Source organism: Chenopodium album, chromosome 18, assembly GCF_948465745.1.
Source record: "Chenopodium album chromosome 18, dcCheAlbu1.1, whole genome shotgun sequence".
Classification (NCBI taxonomy): domain Eukaryota; kingdom Viridiplantae; phylum Streptophyta; class Magnoliopsida; order Caryophyllales; family Amaranthaceae; genus Chenopodium; species Chenopodium album.
The window spans coordinates 11,973,801-11,993,723 of NC_137851.1; the positions used below are offsets into that span (position 1 = coordinate 11,973,801).

The 19,923-nt window shown below is 32.4% G+C and overlaps 2 protein-coding genes across 2 annotated transcripts; both read left to right on the top strand.

The window, feature by feature from the left end:
• Positions 1–8,032: 8,032 nt before the first annotated feature.
• On the top strand, positions 8,033–13,246 carry LOC145591498 (putative plastid-lipid-associated protein 8, chloroplastic). The gene is made up of 5 exons (XM_081647972.1): positions 8,033–8,291; positions 10,368–10,427; positions 11,127–11,250; positions 12,383–12,562; positions 12,743–13,246. The coding sequence occupies exons 1-5, from the start codon at positions 8,079–8,081 to the stop codon at positions 12,928–12,930; spliced, it is 765 nt and encodes a 254-aa protein (XP_081504098.1). The 5' UTR covers positions 8,033–8,078; the 3' UTR covers positions 12,931–13,246.
• A 316-nt stretch (positions 13,247–13,562) lies between these two features.
• LOC145593101 (uncharacterized) lies at positions 13,563–18,659 on the top strand. Its single transcript, XM_081649612.1, has 3 exons — positions 13,563–13,800; positions 15,538–15,677; positions 18,201–18,659. Exons 1-3 carry the CDS (start codon positions 13,592–13,594, stop codon positions 18,434–18,436), a joined length of 585 nt encoding a protein of 194 aa, XP_081505738.1. The 5' UTR covers positions 13,563–13,591; the 3' UTR covers positions 18,437–18,659.
• The last annotated feature ends 1,264 nt before the right edge of the window (positions 18,660–19,923 follow it).

Here is a 19,923-nt window from a genome sequence, read left to right on the forward strand (position 1 = left end):
AAGTATTTCCATTTCTAGACGTTTAGTATGGTGAAAAAGTAAGAAATACCGAAGGTAACTTTCTAATAAGTAAATGAAACGGAAAAGTTTCAAATAAGTAGGGAAAAGGGTAATGATACTTTATTCTCCCAAATTCTTAATTACTGTGAAATTTCACAAACAAAAATAATATTATGAGACAGAGGGAGTATCAAATATTCAAATCGAGTAGAATGAATCGTCAAAAAATAAGAAATAAACATCGTCAACAGATAGCAACAATTCCTATTTTACCTAAGAGCAGGACAACTTAATTTTTGTCTAATATTATTTGTCCAAGCTTAGCCTTGTTTTAAACCTACACCCAATATCTACTTAACTACCCACGACATTTAATTTGTAAACATTTCACATAGTCATTAAGTCTTCAACTATTATTTATCCTAAACGAAAAAATCTCTAGATACTTTACATGAAAACCTAGATTGACAGACACAACACTTAATCGGTCTATTTCTCAAATTTCAATACCAAAGCCATATTATCACTAAACCTTTTCGATATCCGGCCAAATTCAACCCCATTCATAAAATTTCCGGGGCCTTCATCTTAATATCAACTATGATTTACAGGCCTCTACACTGCCTATCAGAATAAAAAAAAAAAACCAGGGCCCTTTACTACTTAACGGAGTTAATTTCCGGGACCCTTTACTACATACCAATATATATTCCGAGGCTCTTACTACCTACAACTTTTCAGAGCTACGCAGCATGAAGGCCATGAACATCTCATGCCTGATGAAAGTTTAGATTTTTAACTTACTTTTTCATCTTCATTATATTGCAAGATGATATAGATGAATTAATTGTTTTAAATTTCCACTTTAAAATCCAAAACACAAAGAACATATAGATATGACTTTTGCCTACCACAATTTTTTTAAATGACGGCTGAGAATATTTGGTTTTTTTTTTTATTTAAAATTAAATTACTAATTAAAAATAAATGAAAAAACAAACAATCACAATCGTCCATTTATTAAAAAAAATTGTGGTAGTCAAAAGTCATACAACTACATTAGAATATCTAAGAACACAATAATGGTTATTTATTATTTGTCTTCTATTCCTCTGCCATAAAAAAAGTTTATAATTGTTTATCAAATTATCAAAAGACAGAAGATTTTAAGCTTGTTAGTGTACTGCGTACTACGTACATGAAGATTATGGTTTACAAAAAGTGTAAAACAATCTTTAGTACTCATATTTAAGTGTTTTTTTTTTTTTTTTAAAATCCGACATTTAGATTATTTTATACTACATACAGTACTTGCGGAGAACGAACCCTAAAAAAAAGGTTTTTTTAATTCATCTTCTTTTTACTTGTCTGATTTGATATGATAAGATTTAATTGTTTAATTTAACCACACTTTAACCGGTAGAATAATTTATAATGAAAAAATATATCAATTGAGTATTGTTAAATGCATAAAAATGTGTATTTTATTAAGATGTAATTTTAATAAATATTTTTCATTACAAAATTAAAGATATTTAACTATAAAAACAAATTGTGATATGATATGAACTTATTTATTCACATTTAATCTACACTTATATTTTCTCATTTGATTTAAAACTTTTTATTTGACAAGTAATTTGATCTAATCTTGAAAATATAAGGTGAATAAAACATAGCCTAACAACCTACTAGTACAAAAATTCCAAACAACCCCAACAAACAAATAGAGCGATTTTCATAGATAATGCTAAAATAAAAAATAATTCCGTATATATGTCAATTTTAAAACTATTTCCCGTGATACCGTACACATAGGCTTAGTGAAGGTTTGTAAAATCCGAGGCTATAAAGAACTTTTAACCATTACAGGTTTTTCAAATAGAATCGCTAATGGTATTAGAGGTTCCTCAAATAGAACCGCTAATACCATTAGAGGTTCTATTTAAAGAACCAATAACCATTACAGGTTCTTCAAATAGAACCGCTAATGGTATTAGAGGTTTTATAAATAGAACCTCTAATACCGTTAGCGTTTCTAATTTGTGTATAACCACAATCTTTATTAGCGGTTTATTACTAGCAAAAAACGAACCAAAAACCCGAGCCTACATGGACGGTACGGTGGGAAATATTTTTTACAGCAACGTATACACGGAATTATTTTTTATTTTAGCATTATCTACGGAAATCGCTCAAACAAATAACATGTATTTTTTTTAACGAAAAAAAAAAAAAAAAAAAAACCAATTTCACAAATTTCAACATTGAAACAATTACCCATAAGTCAAAATCCAAAACTGGTGAAATTGAACAAAACCCAAGTCTAAAATACTACGTACAGTATATGAAGTAAAGAGGGTGAGATAGATATACCAATACCATGAAAGCTTAAACCCAGAAATGAGGAGTGAGAAAATCAAAAAGGGTATTGTTATTCAAAGGGAATTTGATGGAAATTCAGAAATTCGGCGTCAAGGATAGAGAGATAAGAGAAAATCAGAAATGAGGGGAAATTCAGAAATGAGGAGAGAGATAAGAGAAATGAAGCAGTGAATTGGGTATCATGTGATCATTTGGAGAAATTTTGCATCATTTGGGGTATTGCCTTTTGGAGAAACAGGGAATTGGTATCATGTGATCAAGTGAAAATTCTGAATTTATTGTTGTGTACTATTGGAGTAATAGTTATACTCCTACAAACATTCAAAGGGAATGTAAGAGACAGTATTAACAGATACAAGTACAACGCATAAAAGATGAAGCTGATGTGGAATAATTAATACTCCCTCCGTCCTCGAAAGAACGACCCATTTGGCCTAATTTTAGTCCCAAAAAAAATAACCCATTTGCATTAAAACACCCACCAATTTGCAACAATATTTGTGTAAAATTAGCTTCCTCATATAAAAATTTGATTTTCCATGTAATTTTATTACTTTCTCTCTCTATTTTTTTACAAAAATCATGTAAATTTATCTTTTCAATATACTTTTACTTCTTTTTATTTAACTTTCTTAATACCCGCGTAATCAACCCAAATGGGTCGTTATTTCGGGGACGGAGGGAGTAAGATACTTCCTTTGTCCTTTTTTTACATTCTTGCTTTTCTTTTTAGGTATTTTAAAATTACATTCCTACTTTTCTTTTTTAGTAAATAAATTTTTACCAAATATTGCAAATTATCTTAATTTTTCTGTTTTGTAATTAATATTTTTTCTATTTTCTCACTCTTATTTTCTATTTCTCATTCTTATTTTCTCAATTTTATTTTCAGAATCCATGTGCATCAATTTAGATGAATATAATTGGTTTTTTTTTTCCACCAAAAAATGTTATTGGTCATTTTTCTTTTCAAAGGATTGATGACATGTGTAGCATTAAATATTATTCTATCTTTGTTTTACTCAAAGACATCAATTAATGTATTGTAATTCCCATTGTACTTTGTTTTATTCCAAATTTTTTAATTTCCGTGTAATTTTACAAATAGGAATGTTAAAAAGGGACGGAGAGAATACAATAATTGCATGAAGGAAGAGAAGTTGCTAAGCCTTCCTTAAATGGACATTAATTGTATTTAAGCTATTCAATTACTTCTAATCCCTCCATGGCTCCGTCACTTTTTTATTGACTCGTACGTTTGAGCAAATTTCACGGGAATTTAGAAAAGGGAAAGAGGAAGTAATAAAAATACTACCTCCGTTACATATTATTTGCAACGATTAAACATTTTTCCCCTCTACTTTATGTCAAATCGTTGCAAATAATATGAAACGGTGGTAGTACATTGAAAAGTTTAATTCATATAGGGTCTGCAGAGAACTAGAAAGATAAAGTAATAAAAGTACATGACTACATGGAAAAACAAAATTTGCATGGGAAAACTAACTTTGCACAAACATGAAATGATCATTTTGGGACTAGCTTTTGGCCATAAAGGTTGAACTTTTGGAAACGGAGGGAGTACAAAGTATACTATGAGTACTTTTTTTTATCACTTATCCAAGGGTGATAACAGTTATTTTTTGTATACTTTTATACTTCCTTTGTCCATTTTCTATTGATTATTTGGCCAAATTCTTGGTCTAAAATGATGATCTCATTTGCATTAAAATACCCTTTAATTTGCAATAATATTTGTGTAAAATTTAGTTTTTCCATGTGAATTTTAGTTTTTCCATGTCTCTCTATTATTATGCAAATCCCATGTGAATTTAACTTTCCACTGTTTTTTTATGCAATTTAACTTTTCAATGTAATTTTACTACTGTACTACTTCTTTCCCCTTATTAATTCTCGTGAAATTGCTCAAATGAGTAAATAAAAAAAAAAGGATGAATTGAGTATATCAAGAAGTCACTTGTGAGTTTTAGGCGGGATTTGTAGGGAGTTTGGGAGGGAAAAAGAAACTCCAATTTAGTAAAGAGTCATAGATGTATGATTGTGAAAAAAAAAAAAAAGAAAAAAAAGAAATAGATGTATGATAATGTGTTACGGAGTAGAACTTTTAAAAGGGCCTATATTGATGACTAAATTGATGACTAAACATACATGTTTGCAAAATTGTCATTTTTAATTGAATTCCATTAATACATGTGCTTTGTTATTAATTAAAACTAGTTTTTGGGCCCATTCTACGCAGGAGTTGTGTATAAGTTATTATTTATGCTACAAAAATCATACTTAGGCCCCGTTCATTCACCTTATTTTTGTTGAACGGAAATTATTATTTATGCTGAACTAAAATTATTTATGCTGAACTAAAATTATTTTAACTAAATTGAAATTATTTTTGTTTGAACTAAAATTATTTACTGATTCTCTATTATATTTCTTCTTTAGAGTTACTGATTTTTAGTGAACTGAAATTAATTTTGCTGAACTGAATTTATTTTTACTGAACTAAACTTATTTTTACTGAATATGATTTTTATAAGGTGAACTGAACAGGGCCTTACTTGAATAACTTTTACAATCTCATGACATCTTGTAACATTACACTTGATGATAGTTATTTCGTATTAATTGAATAACTGAATATCAAACCCATTATTCAGGTGATATGAAAAAAGTTAATTAGAAATTTATATTAGGAGAGAAAATAGGGGTAGATGATAAAGGGTTAATAAAATGAATAAGAAAATTCAATCAAATTCAATATGTTGAATTAAGTAGGAGGTTATTACAAAAAATTTAAGAGCTATTGGAAATTAGAAGAAGGGGAAGGGAGGGGGGGTTTGGAAAAGCTCTAAGAAAACAATGACAAATCAAATCATAAAAAAAAGGGCTAACAATGATCAAGCGATCAGCTCTAAGTTATCCACAAGGTCTAAGGTTGACTCGTGAACTAAATGTCGTACCAAAAGTTTCAATAAGTCGATCCATGTATGGCCCAAGTTCATATGTCGAGCTTGGTTGTTCAAGCCAAATTTCTCTATTTCATCATGTTTTGTTGTGTCGGGACTCAGGGGCGGAGCCAAGGGGGGGCTGGTGGAGGCCCGGCCCCCCGTGACCCAACTGGCGATCCATTTATTGTGAAGGCTGGCCCCTATAAGTTATAGAATAAAACAATTATTTTTTGTATATATTTAGCATTTTCAATGGTAGCTTAGTGGTTGAGCGCTCAGCATCAGCAATACACGGGACGTGTTCGACTCTCGCGGGTGTTACTACATGCACATTATTTTTTATCTTTTATTTAATTTTTAATTTTATTCACTAATTCTCTTGTATTAGTTTTGTTTTTTTTTTTTTTTTTTTTTTTTTTTTTTTTTTTTTTTTTTTTATACCTTGAAACTTACTTGTTGAATTCATTACTACTATATTCTATTATTTAATCTATTTTTCTTTTACCCCTTCAGTCAATCTTTTTTTTACTTTGTCAATTGTTTTGATTTTAAATTACTTATTTTATTTTTCCTATATTTCTAATTGACTAAATCAGTAAATTGCATACCTTAATTACATTTTTTTAATTATCATATATTTTTATTTATTTTTGTGCAAATGAACCACAAAAGCAATATCAAACATATCGTAAACAAACCTTCGCTTTGCTTTAATCAATGAGGCAAGTCCTTATTGGTTGAATGGTTGTAGTATTGAATATTTTGATGAAATAATATTGTATTGCTTAATAAAATAAAGTCAACTCTAATTTATAATATTGCAAATACCGCAAAAGAAAATATTGTGTAATGAGAAAATCGTATGAAATAAAGTACTATTTACTTAATAAGTCTCAGCCTCCCCATATTTTAATTCCTGGCTTCGCCCTGTACTCGGGACATACTTAGTCATGCTTTTCCCAAATAATGTGTCGTGTTATGCCTACATGTTGTCAATGTTGTAAAATTTCATATTGTGTTGGGTCATGTCGTGTCTCGAATTGACTCCGACCTAATGCTATCTTTACCCTAATGCTAACACACATGACTTGATGGGCCTTATGCCATCTTCCCTCTAATGTTGTAAAATGTAAATAATTCCGTTAGTCTAAAATTTAATCAATTTAATGATTTAGGCCATATGTTGGGAAAAACTGAAAGCTGAATCTGGTTGTGTTAGTTGATTTTAAGTAGTTGATTGTATTAACTGATTTGATTAACTTATTTTATTAGCTTATTGTGAAAAAGTGTTTGGTAAATAGCTGATTGTTTAAAGCTAGTTGATTATGTAAAATGACCAATAAGCTAATTGTGGGATAGGTAGTTCATATAGGATTTTTAATTAATTGGGAGTATAAGTGTCATTTCACTGTAAAAATTGAATAAACTAATTGAAAAGAGCTTATTTAATGAAATAAACTTTAAATAAGCTTCCTACCAAACACCTTGAATTAGTTTATTTAATAATCAATAAGCCAATGTTGGTCAAATAAGCTAGTTACCAAACACAGCTTTAGATAGTAATGGTCAAAGTTGTATCTTAACATACATGCAACCCCAACTACCCACGCAATTTCTATGTTACTCCTAGAGTACCATGCATAAGGTACTCCAGGTAGAGCTGATCACACTGAGCCCAGCCCGATTTTGGGCGGGTTTTGGATAGAATTTTCCGGCCCGAAATTGGGTCGGGCTCGGCCTGGCCCGATTTTTTAAAAAGTTTGGACGGGTTTGGGAAATGGATTTTTTGCATTTTTAGTTGATTTTTTTGGCTCGGCCCGAAATTGGCCCGAAAATCCCGTATGGTCCGACTAGTTTGGGCACATGTTTTCCGGCCTGAAGCTTGGCCCGACCCGAGAAATGGGCAAGTTTTTTTGACCTCAGCCCGGCCCGCCCATTGATCACCTCTAACTCCAGGTTTATAAAATTTATGTTATTTTGATATTAATTATTTATTATTTTAATTTATATATATATGTTATTTTAAAATAAGTACATGTTATTTTATGATTGCATTTTTTTTTTTTAATATTTAACATCGATTATTTCACTGTATTCCAATTCTATAAAATTCATGTTATTTTGATATGAACTTATTATTTCAAATTATATATATGTTATTTTTAAATAAGTACATGTTATTTCATTCTTGCATGTTTTTTTTTTGTTTTTTTTTTATATACATGTCGTTGAGGTAAATAAGTAAATAACATACGATTTTAGCAAAATAACACACGATTTAAACAAAATAACATAAGATTTAGACAAAATAACTTAAACATAATTGGTGTGGAGTACATGATCCAGGAGTATATAATACTAATTGAACTACCCAAGTGATTCCATTAACAAAAAAACCACAAAAGTATATCTTTTCCAAATGTGCTCTATAAAGGCATATTTTCTTTAGATTATTTTCAGTTCAATTCAGTTCTTAATTTCCTTCTCTCATAAAATATTCAGTTCAATTCAGTTCAGTCAATCAGAACTGGCCCTAAATTACTAACATTGTTCAAAATGAATTAGGTGAATAATCTAATTCCAACGTGGCAACAATGGGTCCCCCAGCAGATTTCTCATCCGACGTGGCATCTCCAAAATCACCAATCCACCAAAATTTTCTCTCTTCTCCATAACGATAACCAGTTTACCAACCACCATCATCTGCTACTCCACTTGTTTTCCGCCATGGCTGCTTCTGCTACAGCTTCCTCTTCAACACTCTTCTCTACTCTCGAACCTCAATTTTCTCTCTCCTCCAACCGCACCCACTTCCACTCCACTCTCTCTCTTCCTCGCCGCCTCCCTAACCGCCCTCTCAGGGTTTCCGCCGCCGTTTCTTCGCCGGCTCCGGTGGTTCCGTCTTCTCCCGCCAATTTCGTCTCCTCTATTCTCTCCAAGGTTTGAATTATTAACTTCTCTGTTCTTCCCCTTTTTAATTTTTTAGATTTGATCTTGTTTGTTGTGATTATTTGTTATTAAATGCGTAAAAATTGTGATCAAGTTATTGTAGTTCTTGTAATTGTGCTATTTGATGGGCGTTACATTGATATAACCTTTTTTTTAGAATTTGTTGTATACACCCGGGTCATTTGCTCATTTTTACTCATTTGTTGATTGAATGAGCAACCCGGGTGTACAATACATCGGGTGTACATGACGGGCTCTCTAATTTTTTGAGTTGAATTATACTATTACATTATTTAGGGTGTGTTTGTTCTGGGAATAATCAATTTGAACTCCACTTATATACGACCTCCGTTCATTCCATGTATATAATGTAGAATTGTAGAGTTTTAGGCAAACCAACTATGGAATTACTGTATGACTCTTATGAAAAAGAGAAGGTTGGAACGCTCAAGTATATTTCAATTGATACAACTATTTAGGCTAACATAATCACTAAGATGTACAAGCAATCATTAAGATACACATTAACGATTACAAAGAATAATATTAAAGATATGTGAAGAATAATACTACTTCATATATGATATAATGAGATACAATATCTCTTAAATTCTCCAATAACAACCGGTGCACAACTTTGAACATAAATACCTTTTATTCACGATAAGTTAAAGTTATAAATCTTGGTATTTAGATCTCTAAATTTAGATTATTATACGCCAAATTACCAACCATTTAAAGGAGTATTGACTATGTACGTATTAAGGGCACTATAAGTATTTCATCTAGACACCACTATCTTTCTCGGCTTATATAATAGAGATTACAATAGACAGTTAAGAGTGTGTGGGAGTTTTGTAAAGTCAAATTGTCTATGTATTAGTGGTTAGTGTTTTTTTGCTGTTTGATTGAGACATTTTAAATATGAGCTTCTTTTAGATATAAAGGGATTATATATCAAACTTCTTTCGACATTTTGGTTTCTAATGAAAAAATCTAGAGAAGATATGAAGAGTACAGATGAATAACGGAAAGGAGGACGAAGTTAAAGGATGGGGATAGATGTATGGGGCTTTTGTTTGTTTAGATCAGGATAAATATTTCCACTCTTGGAAAATAATGATCAATCTTTGCAATACTTATATGTAATGAGAATTTCAGGATAGAAAAGTTGATAGCTTTGCTTCTAAGCACACTTTAACTTTTCTTGTTTGACATTGCATACCTCTTTACGCACATGAAGATGAAGGCATGATGCGAAACACATTTCAAGTTATCCTAAATGGAATGTATACTGATAGTTTAGTATGATCAGAGATGCCTGTGATTTGTTGTGAAGTGGCTAGACTGATAAGTGATCTTAGTTTAGGAGGGGTTCACAAGAAGATGCCTGAGATTTTCTAATGAGGTGATCAGACTGATCAGTGATCTCAATCTAGAGGGCGGCCACAAGAAATGTTAGCTTCTTAATAGAACTCAACTATGAAATTCGTATTCTGGTGACATTTTGTAACGAACCAGCATATTACAGATAATTCTAAAGAGATAATGATGATTTTGATAAGTAAAGCTGAAATTACAGAAAAATAAAGATAATTTTCAAGTACTTGAGGGACTTGACCCTCTCCCAAAGCTAACCAAATAACAACTCAAATATTCTGGCCTTCTGGGTACCTTTTTTTCTATGCCTGCTCTCCCTTATTACTAAACCCAATAACTGCTAGCAAAATACTCTTAATATTAAACTACCCTTGATGCCTCTCCCCTAGGCCGGTTCATAACACATTTTATGTATGGTGCTGATTTCGATTTTGCAAAATAATTTAAAAAATGTCTTCTAGACAGAATTTTGACTATATATACTGTAATTTAAAATTCTGATGCAGTAAAGCCCATATTGTTTTCGTCCTTTTCGCATATATTTCCCTTTTATAGATTATATCTGAACATTTATGGCATATCTGAACTTGTATTTTGTTGTAAGGTGAAGTTGGTAACCCTTATTTGAACTTGTTGGGCCTTTTCTGATTATATCTTTCCTGAATCTTATTTATTTGAGGTGAAAAGATCAAAGCCAAATTCTCACCGAATAATGCTGGTGATCTCGTCTCCGACATCCTCTCTAAGGTTTGAATTTGCTTCTATTCTTCCCCTTTGTACCTGGATGAGTAGATCTTTCCTTTTTGGTATGAAGAAGTGCTATTGTACGTTAATGTAACTGGGTGGTTGAATTGTGAGATATGCACACAGTATAAGTGTGAAGGAAGAAAGAGGAGTAAGAGACAATGACTCAGTTATTGTATTTCTTGTAATTTTGCTCACTGATACCCCTGTTATTTCGATTTAAGGCTAACACTTCAAAAGCAAATTGATGATACAAGCAAAACAGAAAAGAAGTTGATTTTTACAAACTGAAAAGTACAATTCCCAACATTATACCGGATCAGTGGTTAAGAACCAACTGGTGATTTCTGTCTTGGCTGGCTGTGGTTTGAAGAAAAGATTATTTGAATTGAATACTTTTTCAATAAAAAGTATATTTCTGTGATAATCCATTTTCAAACTTGTTTGGTTCCCTACTAGAAATATTGGAAAGGAAGAATGTAGATGCAAGGGAGGAGAGGAGGATTTGGTAAGAAATGGGGAGTAAAATGTGGTGTATTATCTTTCTTCTTCAGAAAATATCCAATAATCTCCTGTATATATGAAGTAAACAGACTGAAAACTTAGTGGAGGCTGGATGATGTACTTTGTACCTTGTCTGAGGTTACTATGGTAAGCTTGGATAGTTTAGTGGTAGTAATTCTTAATTTGCTTCCCCTACAGGTCACTGAAACAGATCGAGGTGTTTTATTAACAAAAGAAGAGCAAAAGGAAGTTGGTGAAATTGCTGAAGAACTTCAGAAATATTGTGTTGATGCCCCAGTAAAATGTCCACTCATTTTTGGAGGTAAATACATTTAAGAGTCTTTAGCACCCAGGTGATAGTATTGTCTTCCACAACACAGAAATTTTAGATTTGTATTTGGTCTTTCAGCATCCTATGATAGTCAAGTGCTTTGATTTGTATCTGCTATTGATGTTCCAGTCTAATTGTTGAAAAGATGTTCAATGACAAGTTTATCTGCGCTTTTGGGAAAAAGTGGTAGAATGATGCTTGTCAGTTGTTACTTTGTAGCCTTAGAACTAGAGATGTTTGAGATTGAGAGACAGATATTGAATATTTTTATCAAACTCACTCAAAACAAATGTTGCAGCAGCAATCCTTTCACACATTAAACTATTTTCTGCATAAAACAGCATGCAGAAGCAGAAGATATCCTCCTAACCTCAGGATCTAGTGTGGTACTGCTGTGGGATAGGGTAACTTATGTAGCTTGCTTTTGGGGCTTTCAAGTGTTGCTTCTTGCTTGATTTGGAGATTCAAAGTAATTGTGCTAATATGTATGTTAATAGAAGTTTCAGATTAAAGACAGCTTGCCCGTGTACCTTTTACTAATTATTTCATTTCATATACATATAATATAAGATATGTAGTTCCCGTAAATTAAAAAAAAAAGAAAAGGGTATGTAGTTCAGTTCACTTTTGAAGTGCAATCACATTCTGTTCTCGTGGCATAACAGGCACTAATGTCTCTAAGTTGCTCAGCATACTTATAAACGGTTGATAGATAATTTCATGTACATTTTACTGTGTGTTTGTAAGGAATTTTAAAAAGAAGAGAAGGGAAGGGGAGAGGAGAGAAACTATTCTTTTCATCTAGATAATACTAAAAATTTGTGAAAGGAAGGAAAAGGGAGTTTTTCCCTTCCAAATCTATCTAAATTGAGAGGTATTTGTCGGAAGAATGGTCTATTCCCTATACTTCTCTAACCCAACCTAACTATCATGTGAACATGAGATGCTGTTTGCCTCACTCTTCCTCTGGTCCCCTAACTACTCCCCTATCTCCAAATCCCCACTATCCGAACACGATGTTAATCTAGTTAATTATATGCTTCTAGTGATTGACTGATTGTTGGAAAAAGTAAATTAAATGATTGGCATGAGAAGTCTAATAGGTAACATTATTATGTTGCAGAGTGGGATGTGGTTTACTGTTCAAATCCAACTTCACCTGGTGGTGGCTACCGGAGTGCAATTGGACGTCTTGTGTTTAAGACAAACGAAATGATTCAAGTTATTGAAGCTCCTGATACTGTCAGGAACAAAGTATCTTTTTCTGCTTTTGGTTTCCTTGATGGTGAGGTATCTTTGAAAGGTAAGTCTGGATTAAGCAATCAATACTTGATCATGTGTTTATAACTACTTTAATACTCTATTGATTAGTTTCCAGTCCAAATTCCAAGATTCCCAACCACCTATGCACTTTGATATGAGGCATCAATGTCTCAAATTTTCGTCTTGAATCTCTAATTGGCCTAAATTCTTATTTTTACAGGTAAGCTGATAGCTTTGGATGAGAGTTGGATTCAGGTTATATTCGAGGCACCTGAATTGAAGGTAGGAGGACTTGAATTTCAGTATGGTGGACAAAGTGAGGTCAAGCTGCAGATTACGTACGTAGATAAGAAAGTCAGGTTGGGAAAAGGTTCTAGAGGATCATTGTTTGTTTTCCAAAGACGTTAATGAATTATGTTATTTATGTATACACAACTGCCAAGAAGTCTTGTACTACAATTTGGGTTGATTCTTTTGTCATATATGTGCGAATCAACGACCCTGCAAACTCCAGTAGTCATTTCTGATCCACAAGTCCGTTTTGACCGTAAACAACCAGCATGCATATTTCATCAACTCATCAAGGGATGCTGACTGTTATCATAAACCAAGCTAGTACAAACAGTAGCAATTGTATTTGTATCATATTTGAACAATCTGGATTTTAGTTTCAGCTGAGGAATGTATGTTTCGCAGGTTTGTGAAATTTGTAACTATTAAGAAAGTTTCAGCTCCTATGAAATTGCCAATTGCCAACCAAACAAGAGTACATGAATCTACTTCCTATATACTAGTATATGAAAATAAACAGAATAAACATTCCATGCATTCATTGATTTATACTTTTATCAAATACTCCGCAAGTACTTGGAATAAAGGAAGTGTGAATTCCCATCTTAGGGATTTTGTAGTTGGTGCGGCTCGAACTCGTGACCTCAAATTACCAAGGTGAGTACTCCACAAATTTACTGCTCCGTATTTTGTATTTGTATCCGTAGTGTAATACTTTATCGTATATTCGTATGAACCACAATTTAAATACTCGTACTACTGAGTATCTAGATATGGAATGGATATTTCTGGAAACTATTGTTTTTGGACAATTCTGGAAACTACTGGTTACTTCACAATAGCTCTCCTGATTTCTCTCTATTTCTTTCCTTCTCAACAACACCTCTTATTCATTCTCTCTCTCTCTCAACTTTGTTCTGCTTCTCCATCAATTTTCAAACATCATCTGCGATTATCATTGCGTTCTTCTGCAATTTTCTTCTTAAGGTACGGCAATTTCATCATTGTAATCGTTAATTAAGCTTTAATTTTCAATTACAGCTTGAATTTGAAGCCTTTAAATTTCTCCTTCATTCTTTTTCGCGCAATTTCTTTAGATTTTTGAATAATTTGCAAAATATTTTGTATTAGTATAATCAGTTACACCGTATCACGAGTTTGTTTGATGATCTGTTGTGGATGTTGGTATTTTTGCTTTAATTGCATTCCTAGGGTTTGGCGCTTAATTGATTTTCAAAAATTATTTCAATGAAATTATTAGGTTGAATTGGCTTCTTCTAGATTGTTTGAATTTGGAGACGATTGAATTTTGTGTACCAATGTAGGCGTTAGAGAGAGAAATTGTGTGTTCGTTCATGAATGGTGATATAATATGGTTGTGGAGTCGATGTTGTTGATTACTGAATTTGGAATTATCATGCTAAGAATAGCTAGGATTTCCAGTTTTGAAAGACTATTGTGAGATTGAAGGAATAGAAAATCAACGACTGATTAATTCTTCCTGAGAAAATGTAGTTGTAGGGTTTTTGAATGATTGTATGATTTGATTGTGAAGATGGCGTCATTGGTTGCTGATTTTGGAGCTCAAGAAAAACTACTGTGAGCTCAAGGGAGGATAAAATTAACAAAGAGTGAACTTAGTTCATTTGATTGAAATATAGCGTTGGAGTTCTAATATAGTTTTAACTTGTGGAGTTGTGGATCTGAGCTAGGCCTTAAAAATATCCAGATCTTCTTTTGCATTATATAAGACACCTCTCATATCTCATCTGTTGTCCTGCCTCATTTTGATTCCCAGGTATTGATGCGGTGAAATAAGAAAAGGCGTGATAGCTACAAATAAGATAGTTGTGAGATAGACAAACAATAACTTTACAATGCCAATGAAGTTTTTGCCAAAATTTCGTTGACGCTATAGGTTTTAGGATTTAGACTTCTTGGGCATACTTTTAGCTTATTAACTTCTAACTGATCTACCAATTAAATTCTAGGTTCAGATATATTTTCCTGAAAATAATTCTTTGGCTTGGGAAAACAGATTTCATATCATTTGTTGGACAAACTGATCATATTAGTTTTAAACTGCTAACTAGGTTGACAGTCTTAGCTATGCAGCATTTTAAGTTTAAAACCCACTTATTGGGTTAACAGGTTTAAGCTTTTAGTGGTTTCAACTTTTAAGCTCCGCTTGTATAGTGTATTTTGATGTAGTGGACACAAACAAAATTTTGGTTTGGCTATACTAAGCCTGTGTGGAATGTATTTTTGACATTCATGCATATTGTTATTATATATTAAACAAAAGTGTAAGCCAGGAGAAAGGCAATGCTTATATCCTATGCTCTAGAGCTTGAAAAAAAAATGTAAATAGTAAAATATGGGATTATTGGGAATTTGGGATAATGATTAAAGAACATTGCATATTAGCACGTGATAAAAGAAAATTAAAAATAGTGTGCAGAGGATAGTAATAGTTATGTGAATAGCTCAATGTGATCAGGATTAAGTATGACTTGAACAATTTTCACTTTGATCACATTTGAAAGGAGACAATATCTCCATATCCTATAAAGTTATTTACCATATTGGTTTTGCTTATGGATCTTTTGATTCCGGAAGAGGGGGATTATGATTGATGAGAGATATTCAATATCAGACGTACTTTCAATTATTTTTTTTTTTTAATCAATGTTGAGACTTAATCTCTTCTAATGGAATGTGTAGGATGTCGGAATATGAAAATGTTATCGCTGGAAAATTGAGGTTAAAGGGAAAAGCACTTGACGTGAAAGCAGGTGGAATTATGAAGAAAAAGAAACACAGAAAGAACATTGAACGGTTTGTAACTGAAAAAACTGCTACAGGTAATATTTGTGTTACCATAATTTCCAGCCCCCCTTCTATTTCACTTTACGTCTTTACTTGGTATCTTTTTCTTTTGATGGATATTTTCCTTTCATCTTCGCTTCTGTCTTTTTCTGTTAATCTGCATACAAGGTGCACATTTAGTTGCTTATATCTACCATTTAAAAAGAAAAGGCCAAGATTTTATGAGATAATACCTTCCTTGCACTCTTGGCTCTTGGAGAGGGTTGTGATTTGGATTTTGCTTCAGTGTCATTAGAGCATAGAGCCCATTGACTATTTGCCTATATCCATTTAAGCATGCAAGAGATAGAAGTAGGCCAAGTATGCAATCTTGTTGCTGAATAATATGGCATATTTATGTAAATTTGAGCAACTCCTAAGCAATTCTACCCAGCATCCTTGTCTCACACAGGAGCAATTCAGAGTTCTATGGTGGTGATGGTCCCATTAACAATTAATTTAATAATAATAGCAATTATGAGTGTTTACATAATGAATCACTGATTTTAAATCACAGAAAAATTTGTAAATGAACAACAATCATCTGGCAGCCTTTGATTAAAAGAGAGAGGGATATTTTACATTTAGTGCAACATTTCACCCTTTTGAAACAATTACATTTTTTTTAACTTCTAATTTTGAGAATTGTGGTATGATGCGCTTTATATTGTGCATTGGTATGTTTGAACTCTTCTATGACCCATGATGCTAATATATATTTACGATTGTCAAGTATACATTGTTCTTTTACTTCTAAATCATTCTTGTCTTAATAGGATTGAAGTGAAGCTTGAAGAAAGAGGAATTGCAGATCTAGGATCTAAATACACCATACCTCACATTGATGTATACTACTCACCACCAAATCTTCTTGTCTACTTGTCTAGTGCTGTTTCAATGCTATGTGGCTTTGCTAACTCACGTATGTTATACCTATCTACCAATTATGTTGCAAGCCTGCAACTCAATATCAAACGTGTATCCTCTCTATGAATGCTTACAAATTGGTGCCTCCATTTCTTCTTTTTTCCTTGATTCCTTGAAAACCTATTCTGCATTGGTTGCCTATCTAATGGAAATATGGGATATAAGTTACCTACTTACCTTGATGACCAGTTATGTGGCTGCCTATATTTCTCTATCTTCCCAAAAATCCACTGCATTGATTGGTTTCTTGGAACAACTTGTTAGGTTTGCATGTATTTCAATTATTGTTTCATCTCTTTGGGTTTATCCTTAACTATTCCTAAGTTAGGTCAACTATGATTGTTGTAAAACTGTTTACTTTGTTCGTGTTAATGTTTGTGTAGTTTCAATATTTAGATATACTTGGCTTCTTTTAACAATGTGACTCTAGACATGACACCATTTCTAGGTCAAAGAACTGAAAACATTTCTCAAGTTCTCTATTCTCACTCTGCCCTTGTTCCTTTTTGCCTTATACTATGTATCAGTACCATATGGTTTGTCCAGTGTCTACTGTTTTTATCGAGAATTTGTCTTGGAGTGTTTTCCAGTCATATGAACCTCTGGCCGATATCTCTATTCTGGCGAGGATTAAAATTCAGAACTAGAGTTTCAATTGTTAATATTTGTCTCTAAATTTGGTTGGTACCATGAAGTTTTGCATTGGCTGGGTGTATTGATATAGAATCTAGATTTTCTAAGAGTTTTGCTCTTGGTCAGCCAAAGGAATGATCTATCAGGAGTTGGGTCTTAATTTTCTCAATTTTGTTGTTGCATAATAAGTTATCTTTAGTGTAAAAGTTAAATTGAATGGATTCCTTAGTCCTGTTTTGTTTTGTTGTGTGTTAGTGTGTAGGTGGTGGGCAGGCAGGTGATGTCCTTATAAAGAAGCATTAAGAATATCAGGTACAATAGGATAAGGATTGACAAGTATATGTATTCACATATTTATGGGGACTACAGCTGCGCTAATGCTAGCCTCAGAAAGCCCTTTTCATGATTGAATTGTACCTTTGATAATCATGTTTTACTTTAATAACTGTGTTGCTGATAAAAGTTGTGCAGCTAGTGTGATCCTTGTTGACCGATAATATCAATCGAGACTTTTAGGGTCCGTTTGGCATCGTTGTGGTTTTCTGATTTTTGGTTTTTTGTTTTTCAAACTTATATGCTATATGTCATATAATGAAACAAAAAGTAGACAAATTAAATAATATTATGATTATTTTGGAAACTGACAACAGATTAGTGGAAACACCTTTTTCTTATTTTCTGTTTTTGTTCTAAAAAAAACGAAAAACTAAAAATAAAAAACAATGCCAAACAAGCCTTTAACTTAAAATTTTCTGCTTAGAACTTTGGTTCTATAAACCTGTAACATGTTTCCTAATTTGGTAATTAAATTAGGAATGCAGTACATATCTACCTGTTAATTTGATGTGTGCTTGATGTCTGTGGTCTACTATTGTGTTCTTTTGACTGGATTAGCATCACTGTCATTGCTGTGTTTGCATAAATGGGCTGAAGCTGGAAACAAATGGTAATTTTGACAGATCTTGTGGAGATAAATACTGAGAAAAATGTGGACGGTGGGAACGAATTGACTGCTAACTATGATGAACGGCTCACATCAGCTGAGAGACGATACCTAGAGCAGTGGAAGCAACTTGAAGTAAGACGACTACTGAAGAGTGCTAATGAATCACACCGTGATCGTGTTCAAAGATTTAACCAGTACCTGGCGAATTTGAGTGACCACTATGACATTCCAAAAGTGGGACCTGGTTAATTTTTGTATCAATTAACATTGTTTGACTTCTATTAGGTGATTATTGGATTTAGGATTCTGATTGTTGATTAAGATTTTATGACAGACCTGAAAATTCTGCCACATTATGCACTGGGGTTGTGTGATTATGCCCAGAATCAAATCCAGATTGTATGAATCAGCAGACATGTTTGAGAATTGTAGCCATTTGTTGCTGGATTTATTATAATTGTTAATATCCTTGTTAATTTTTGCCATTTCTCTTCCCTTTTCAGATTTTGCTTAAAATTCCGCGACTGCAGGCAGATTTTCTGCAGCCATCAGATGAGGAAAATGTTAACCGCTGAACTGACCATTTGTTTTCATTTCTTGATTTTTCATCCAGGAAACAGTACAATTCTAGTCAACGTGTCATAAGCAATACAACCAGATTCCCCACATTGGGAAGATATGGGTTCGACTAATTTCCTAACAGTTGGGCAACTAAAACAAACATATCTTTTATCCAGTTTAATCCAATAAAACTTTAGCACAAAATTCAGTTGATCCTCGAAGTGGAATAACAGTAAACAAAATTTCAGATGTTAATTTTCACTGACGATCTCGTGATTGAAATTGTAGCAGTAACAATTACAGCTTCAACAAAAAATCAGATGTTAATTTTCACTGTGCTTTTATTCATATCTGAAGAAAAGGAGAAATTAGATCTCGTGATTCAAATTAGAACAGTAACAAATACAGCTTCAACATTTATAGCATTGCACCAAAAAAATAATTAAACATTTATATCAGAAGGTCTGAACACATGCAGCTGATAACAAAGAAGACAGTATATGAACAATAATTGTTACTATTAATCATATTACGTGCAATTTAAAGACGGCCACATGTTATCATCATTTATGCATTTTCATGAAGTTTCTCTATTCCTTCCTATTGCTAAATTACAAATATGTACGAATTATAATTAATTTTAACCAATATATATTTATAACTGTTTATGTAAATTGATTATCAAAGTATTACTTGCAATCACGTAAATATATTAGTTGTTCACCATGACTACAATGTATTTTCCTGCCGGCTTTGATTAATTATTTGCTATATCTTCATTAGGTAACATAATATGACCACGATGATTATGATCTTATTGAAGAATATCCTGAATTTCATTATCAACTACGGCGAATAATACATAATTTCTAATAAGGTTACGATGAACTATGGTGTAAGTTATACATATAGAAGTGACCAATTACGCTCTTATACTAATTGTTATGCATTATTTATTCATTTAGTTTACACTCGAATTTGTCAAAGTCTTGGTTAGTGCCGGCAAATAATTTATATCTAGAAGGCAGAACTTCAAGATTTGAAGTAGTTAGATCAATAATTTGTGGCATTATTATGTTATTGTCCTAGTAAATCCATTTAATTAAGTCATGAAAATTGGTAAATCAAGAAATTACACGAACACATATTTTTCTACCCTCTTTTTTTTTTTTTTT

Excerpts from the sequence above, each read along its gene's own strand:
- LOC145591498 (XM_081647972.1), top strand. The coding sequence starts at position 8,079 with ATGGCTGCTTCTGCTACAGCTTCCTCTTCAACACTCTTCTCTACTCTC. Across the intron at positions 8,292-10,367 it reads TCTCCTCTATTCTCTCCAAG|ATCAAAGCCAAATTCTCACC; the intron begins GTTTGAATTATT and ends TGAGGTGAAAAG. Across the intron at positions 12,563-12,742 it reads TGGTGAGGTATCTTTGAAAG|GTAAGCTGATAGCTTTGGAT; the intron begins GTAAGTCTGGAT and ends TTATTTTTACAG.
- LOC145593101 (XM_081649612.1), top strand. The coding sequence starts at position 13,592 with ATGGATATTTCTGGAAACTATTGTTTTTGGACAATTCTGGAAACTACT. Across the intron at positions 13,801-15,537 it reads TCTGCAATTTTCTTCTTAAG|GATGTCGGAATATGAAAATG; the intron begins GTACGGCAATTT and ends TGGAATGTGTAG. Across the intron at positions 15,678-18,200 it reads AACTGAAAAAACTGCTACAG|ATCTTGTGGAGATAAATACT; the intron begins GTAATATTTGTG and ends TAATTTTGACAG.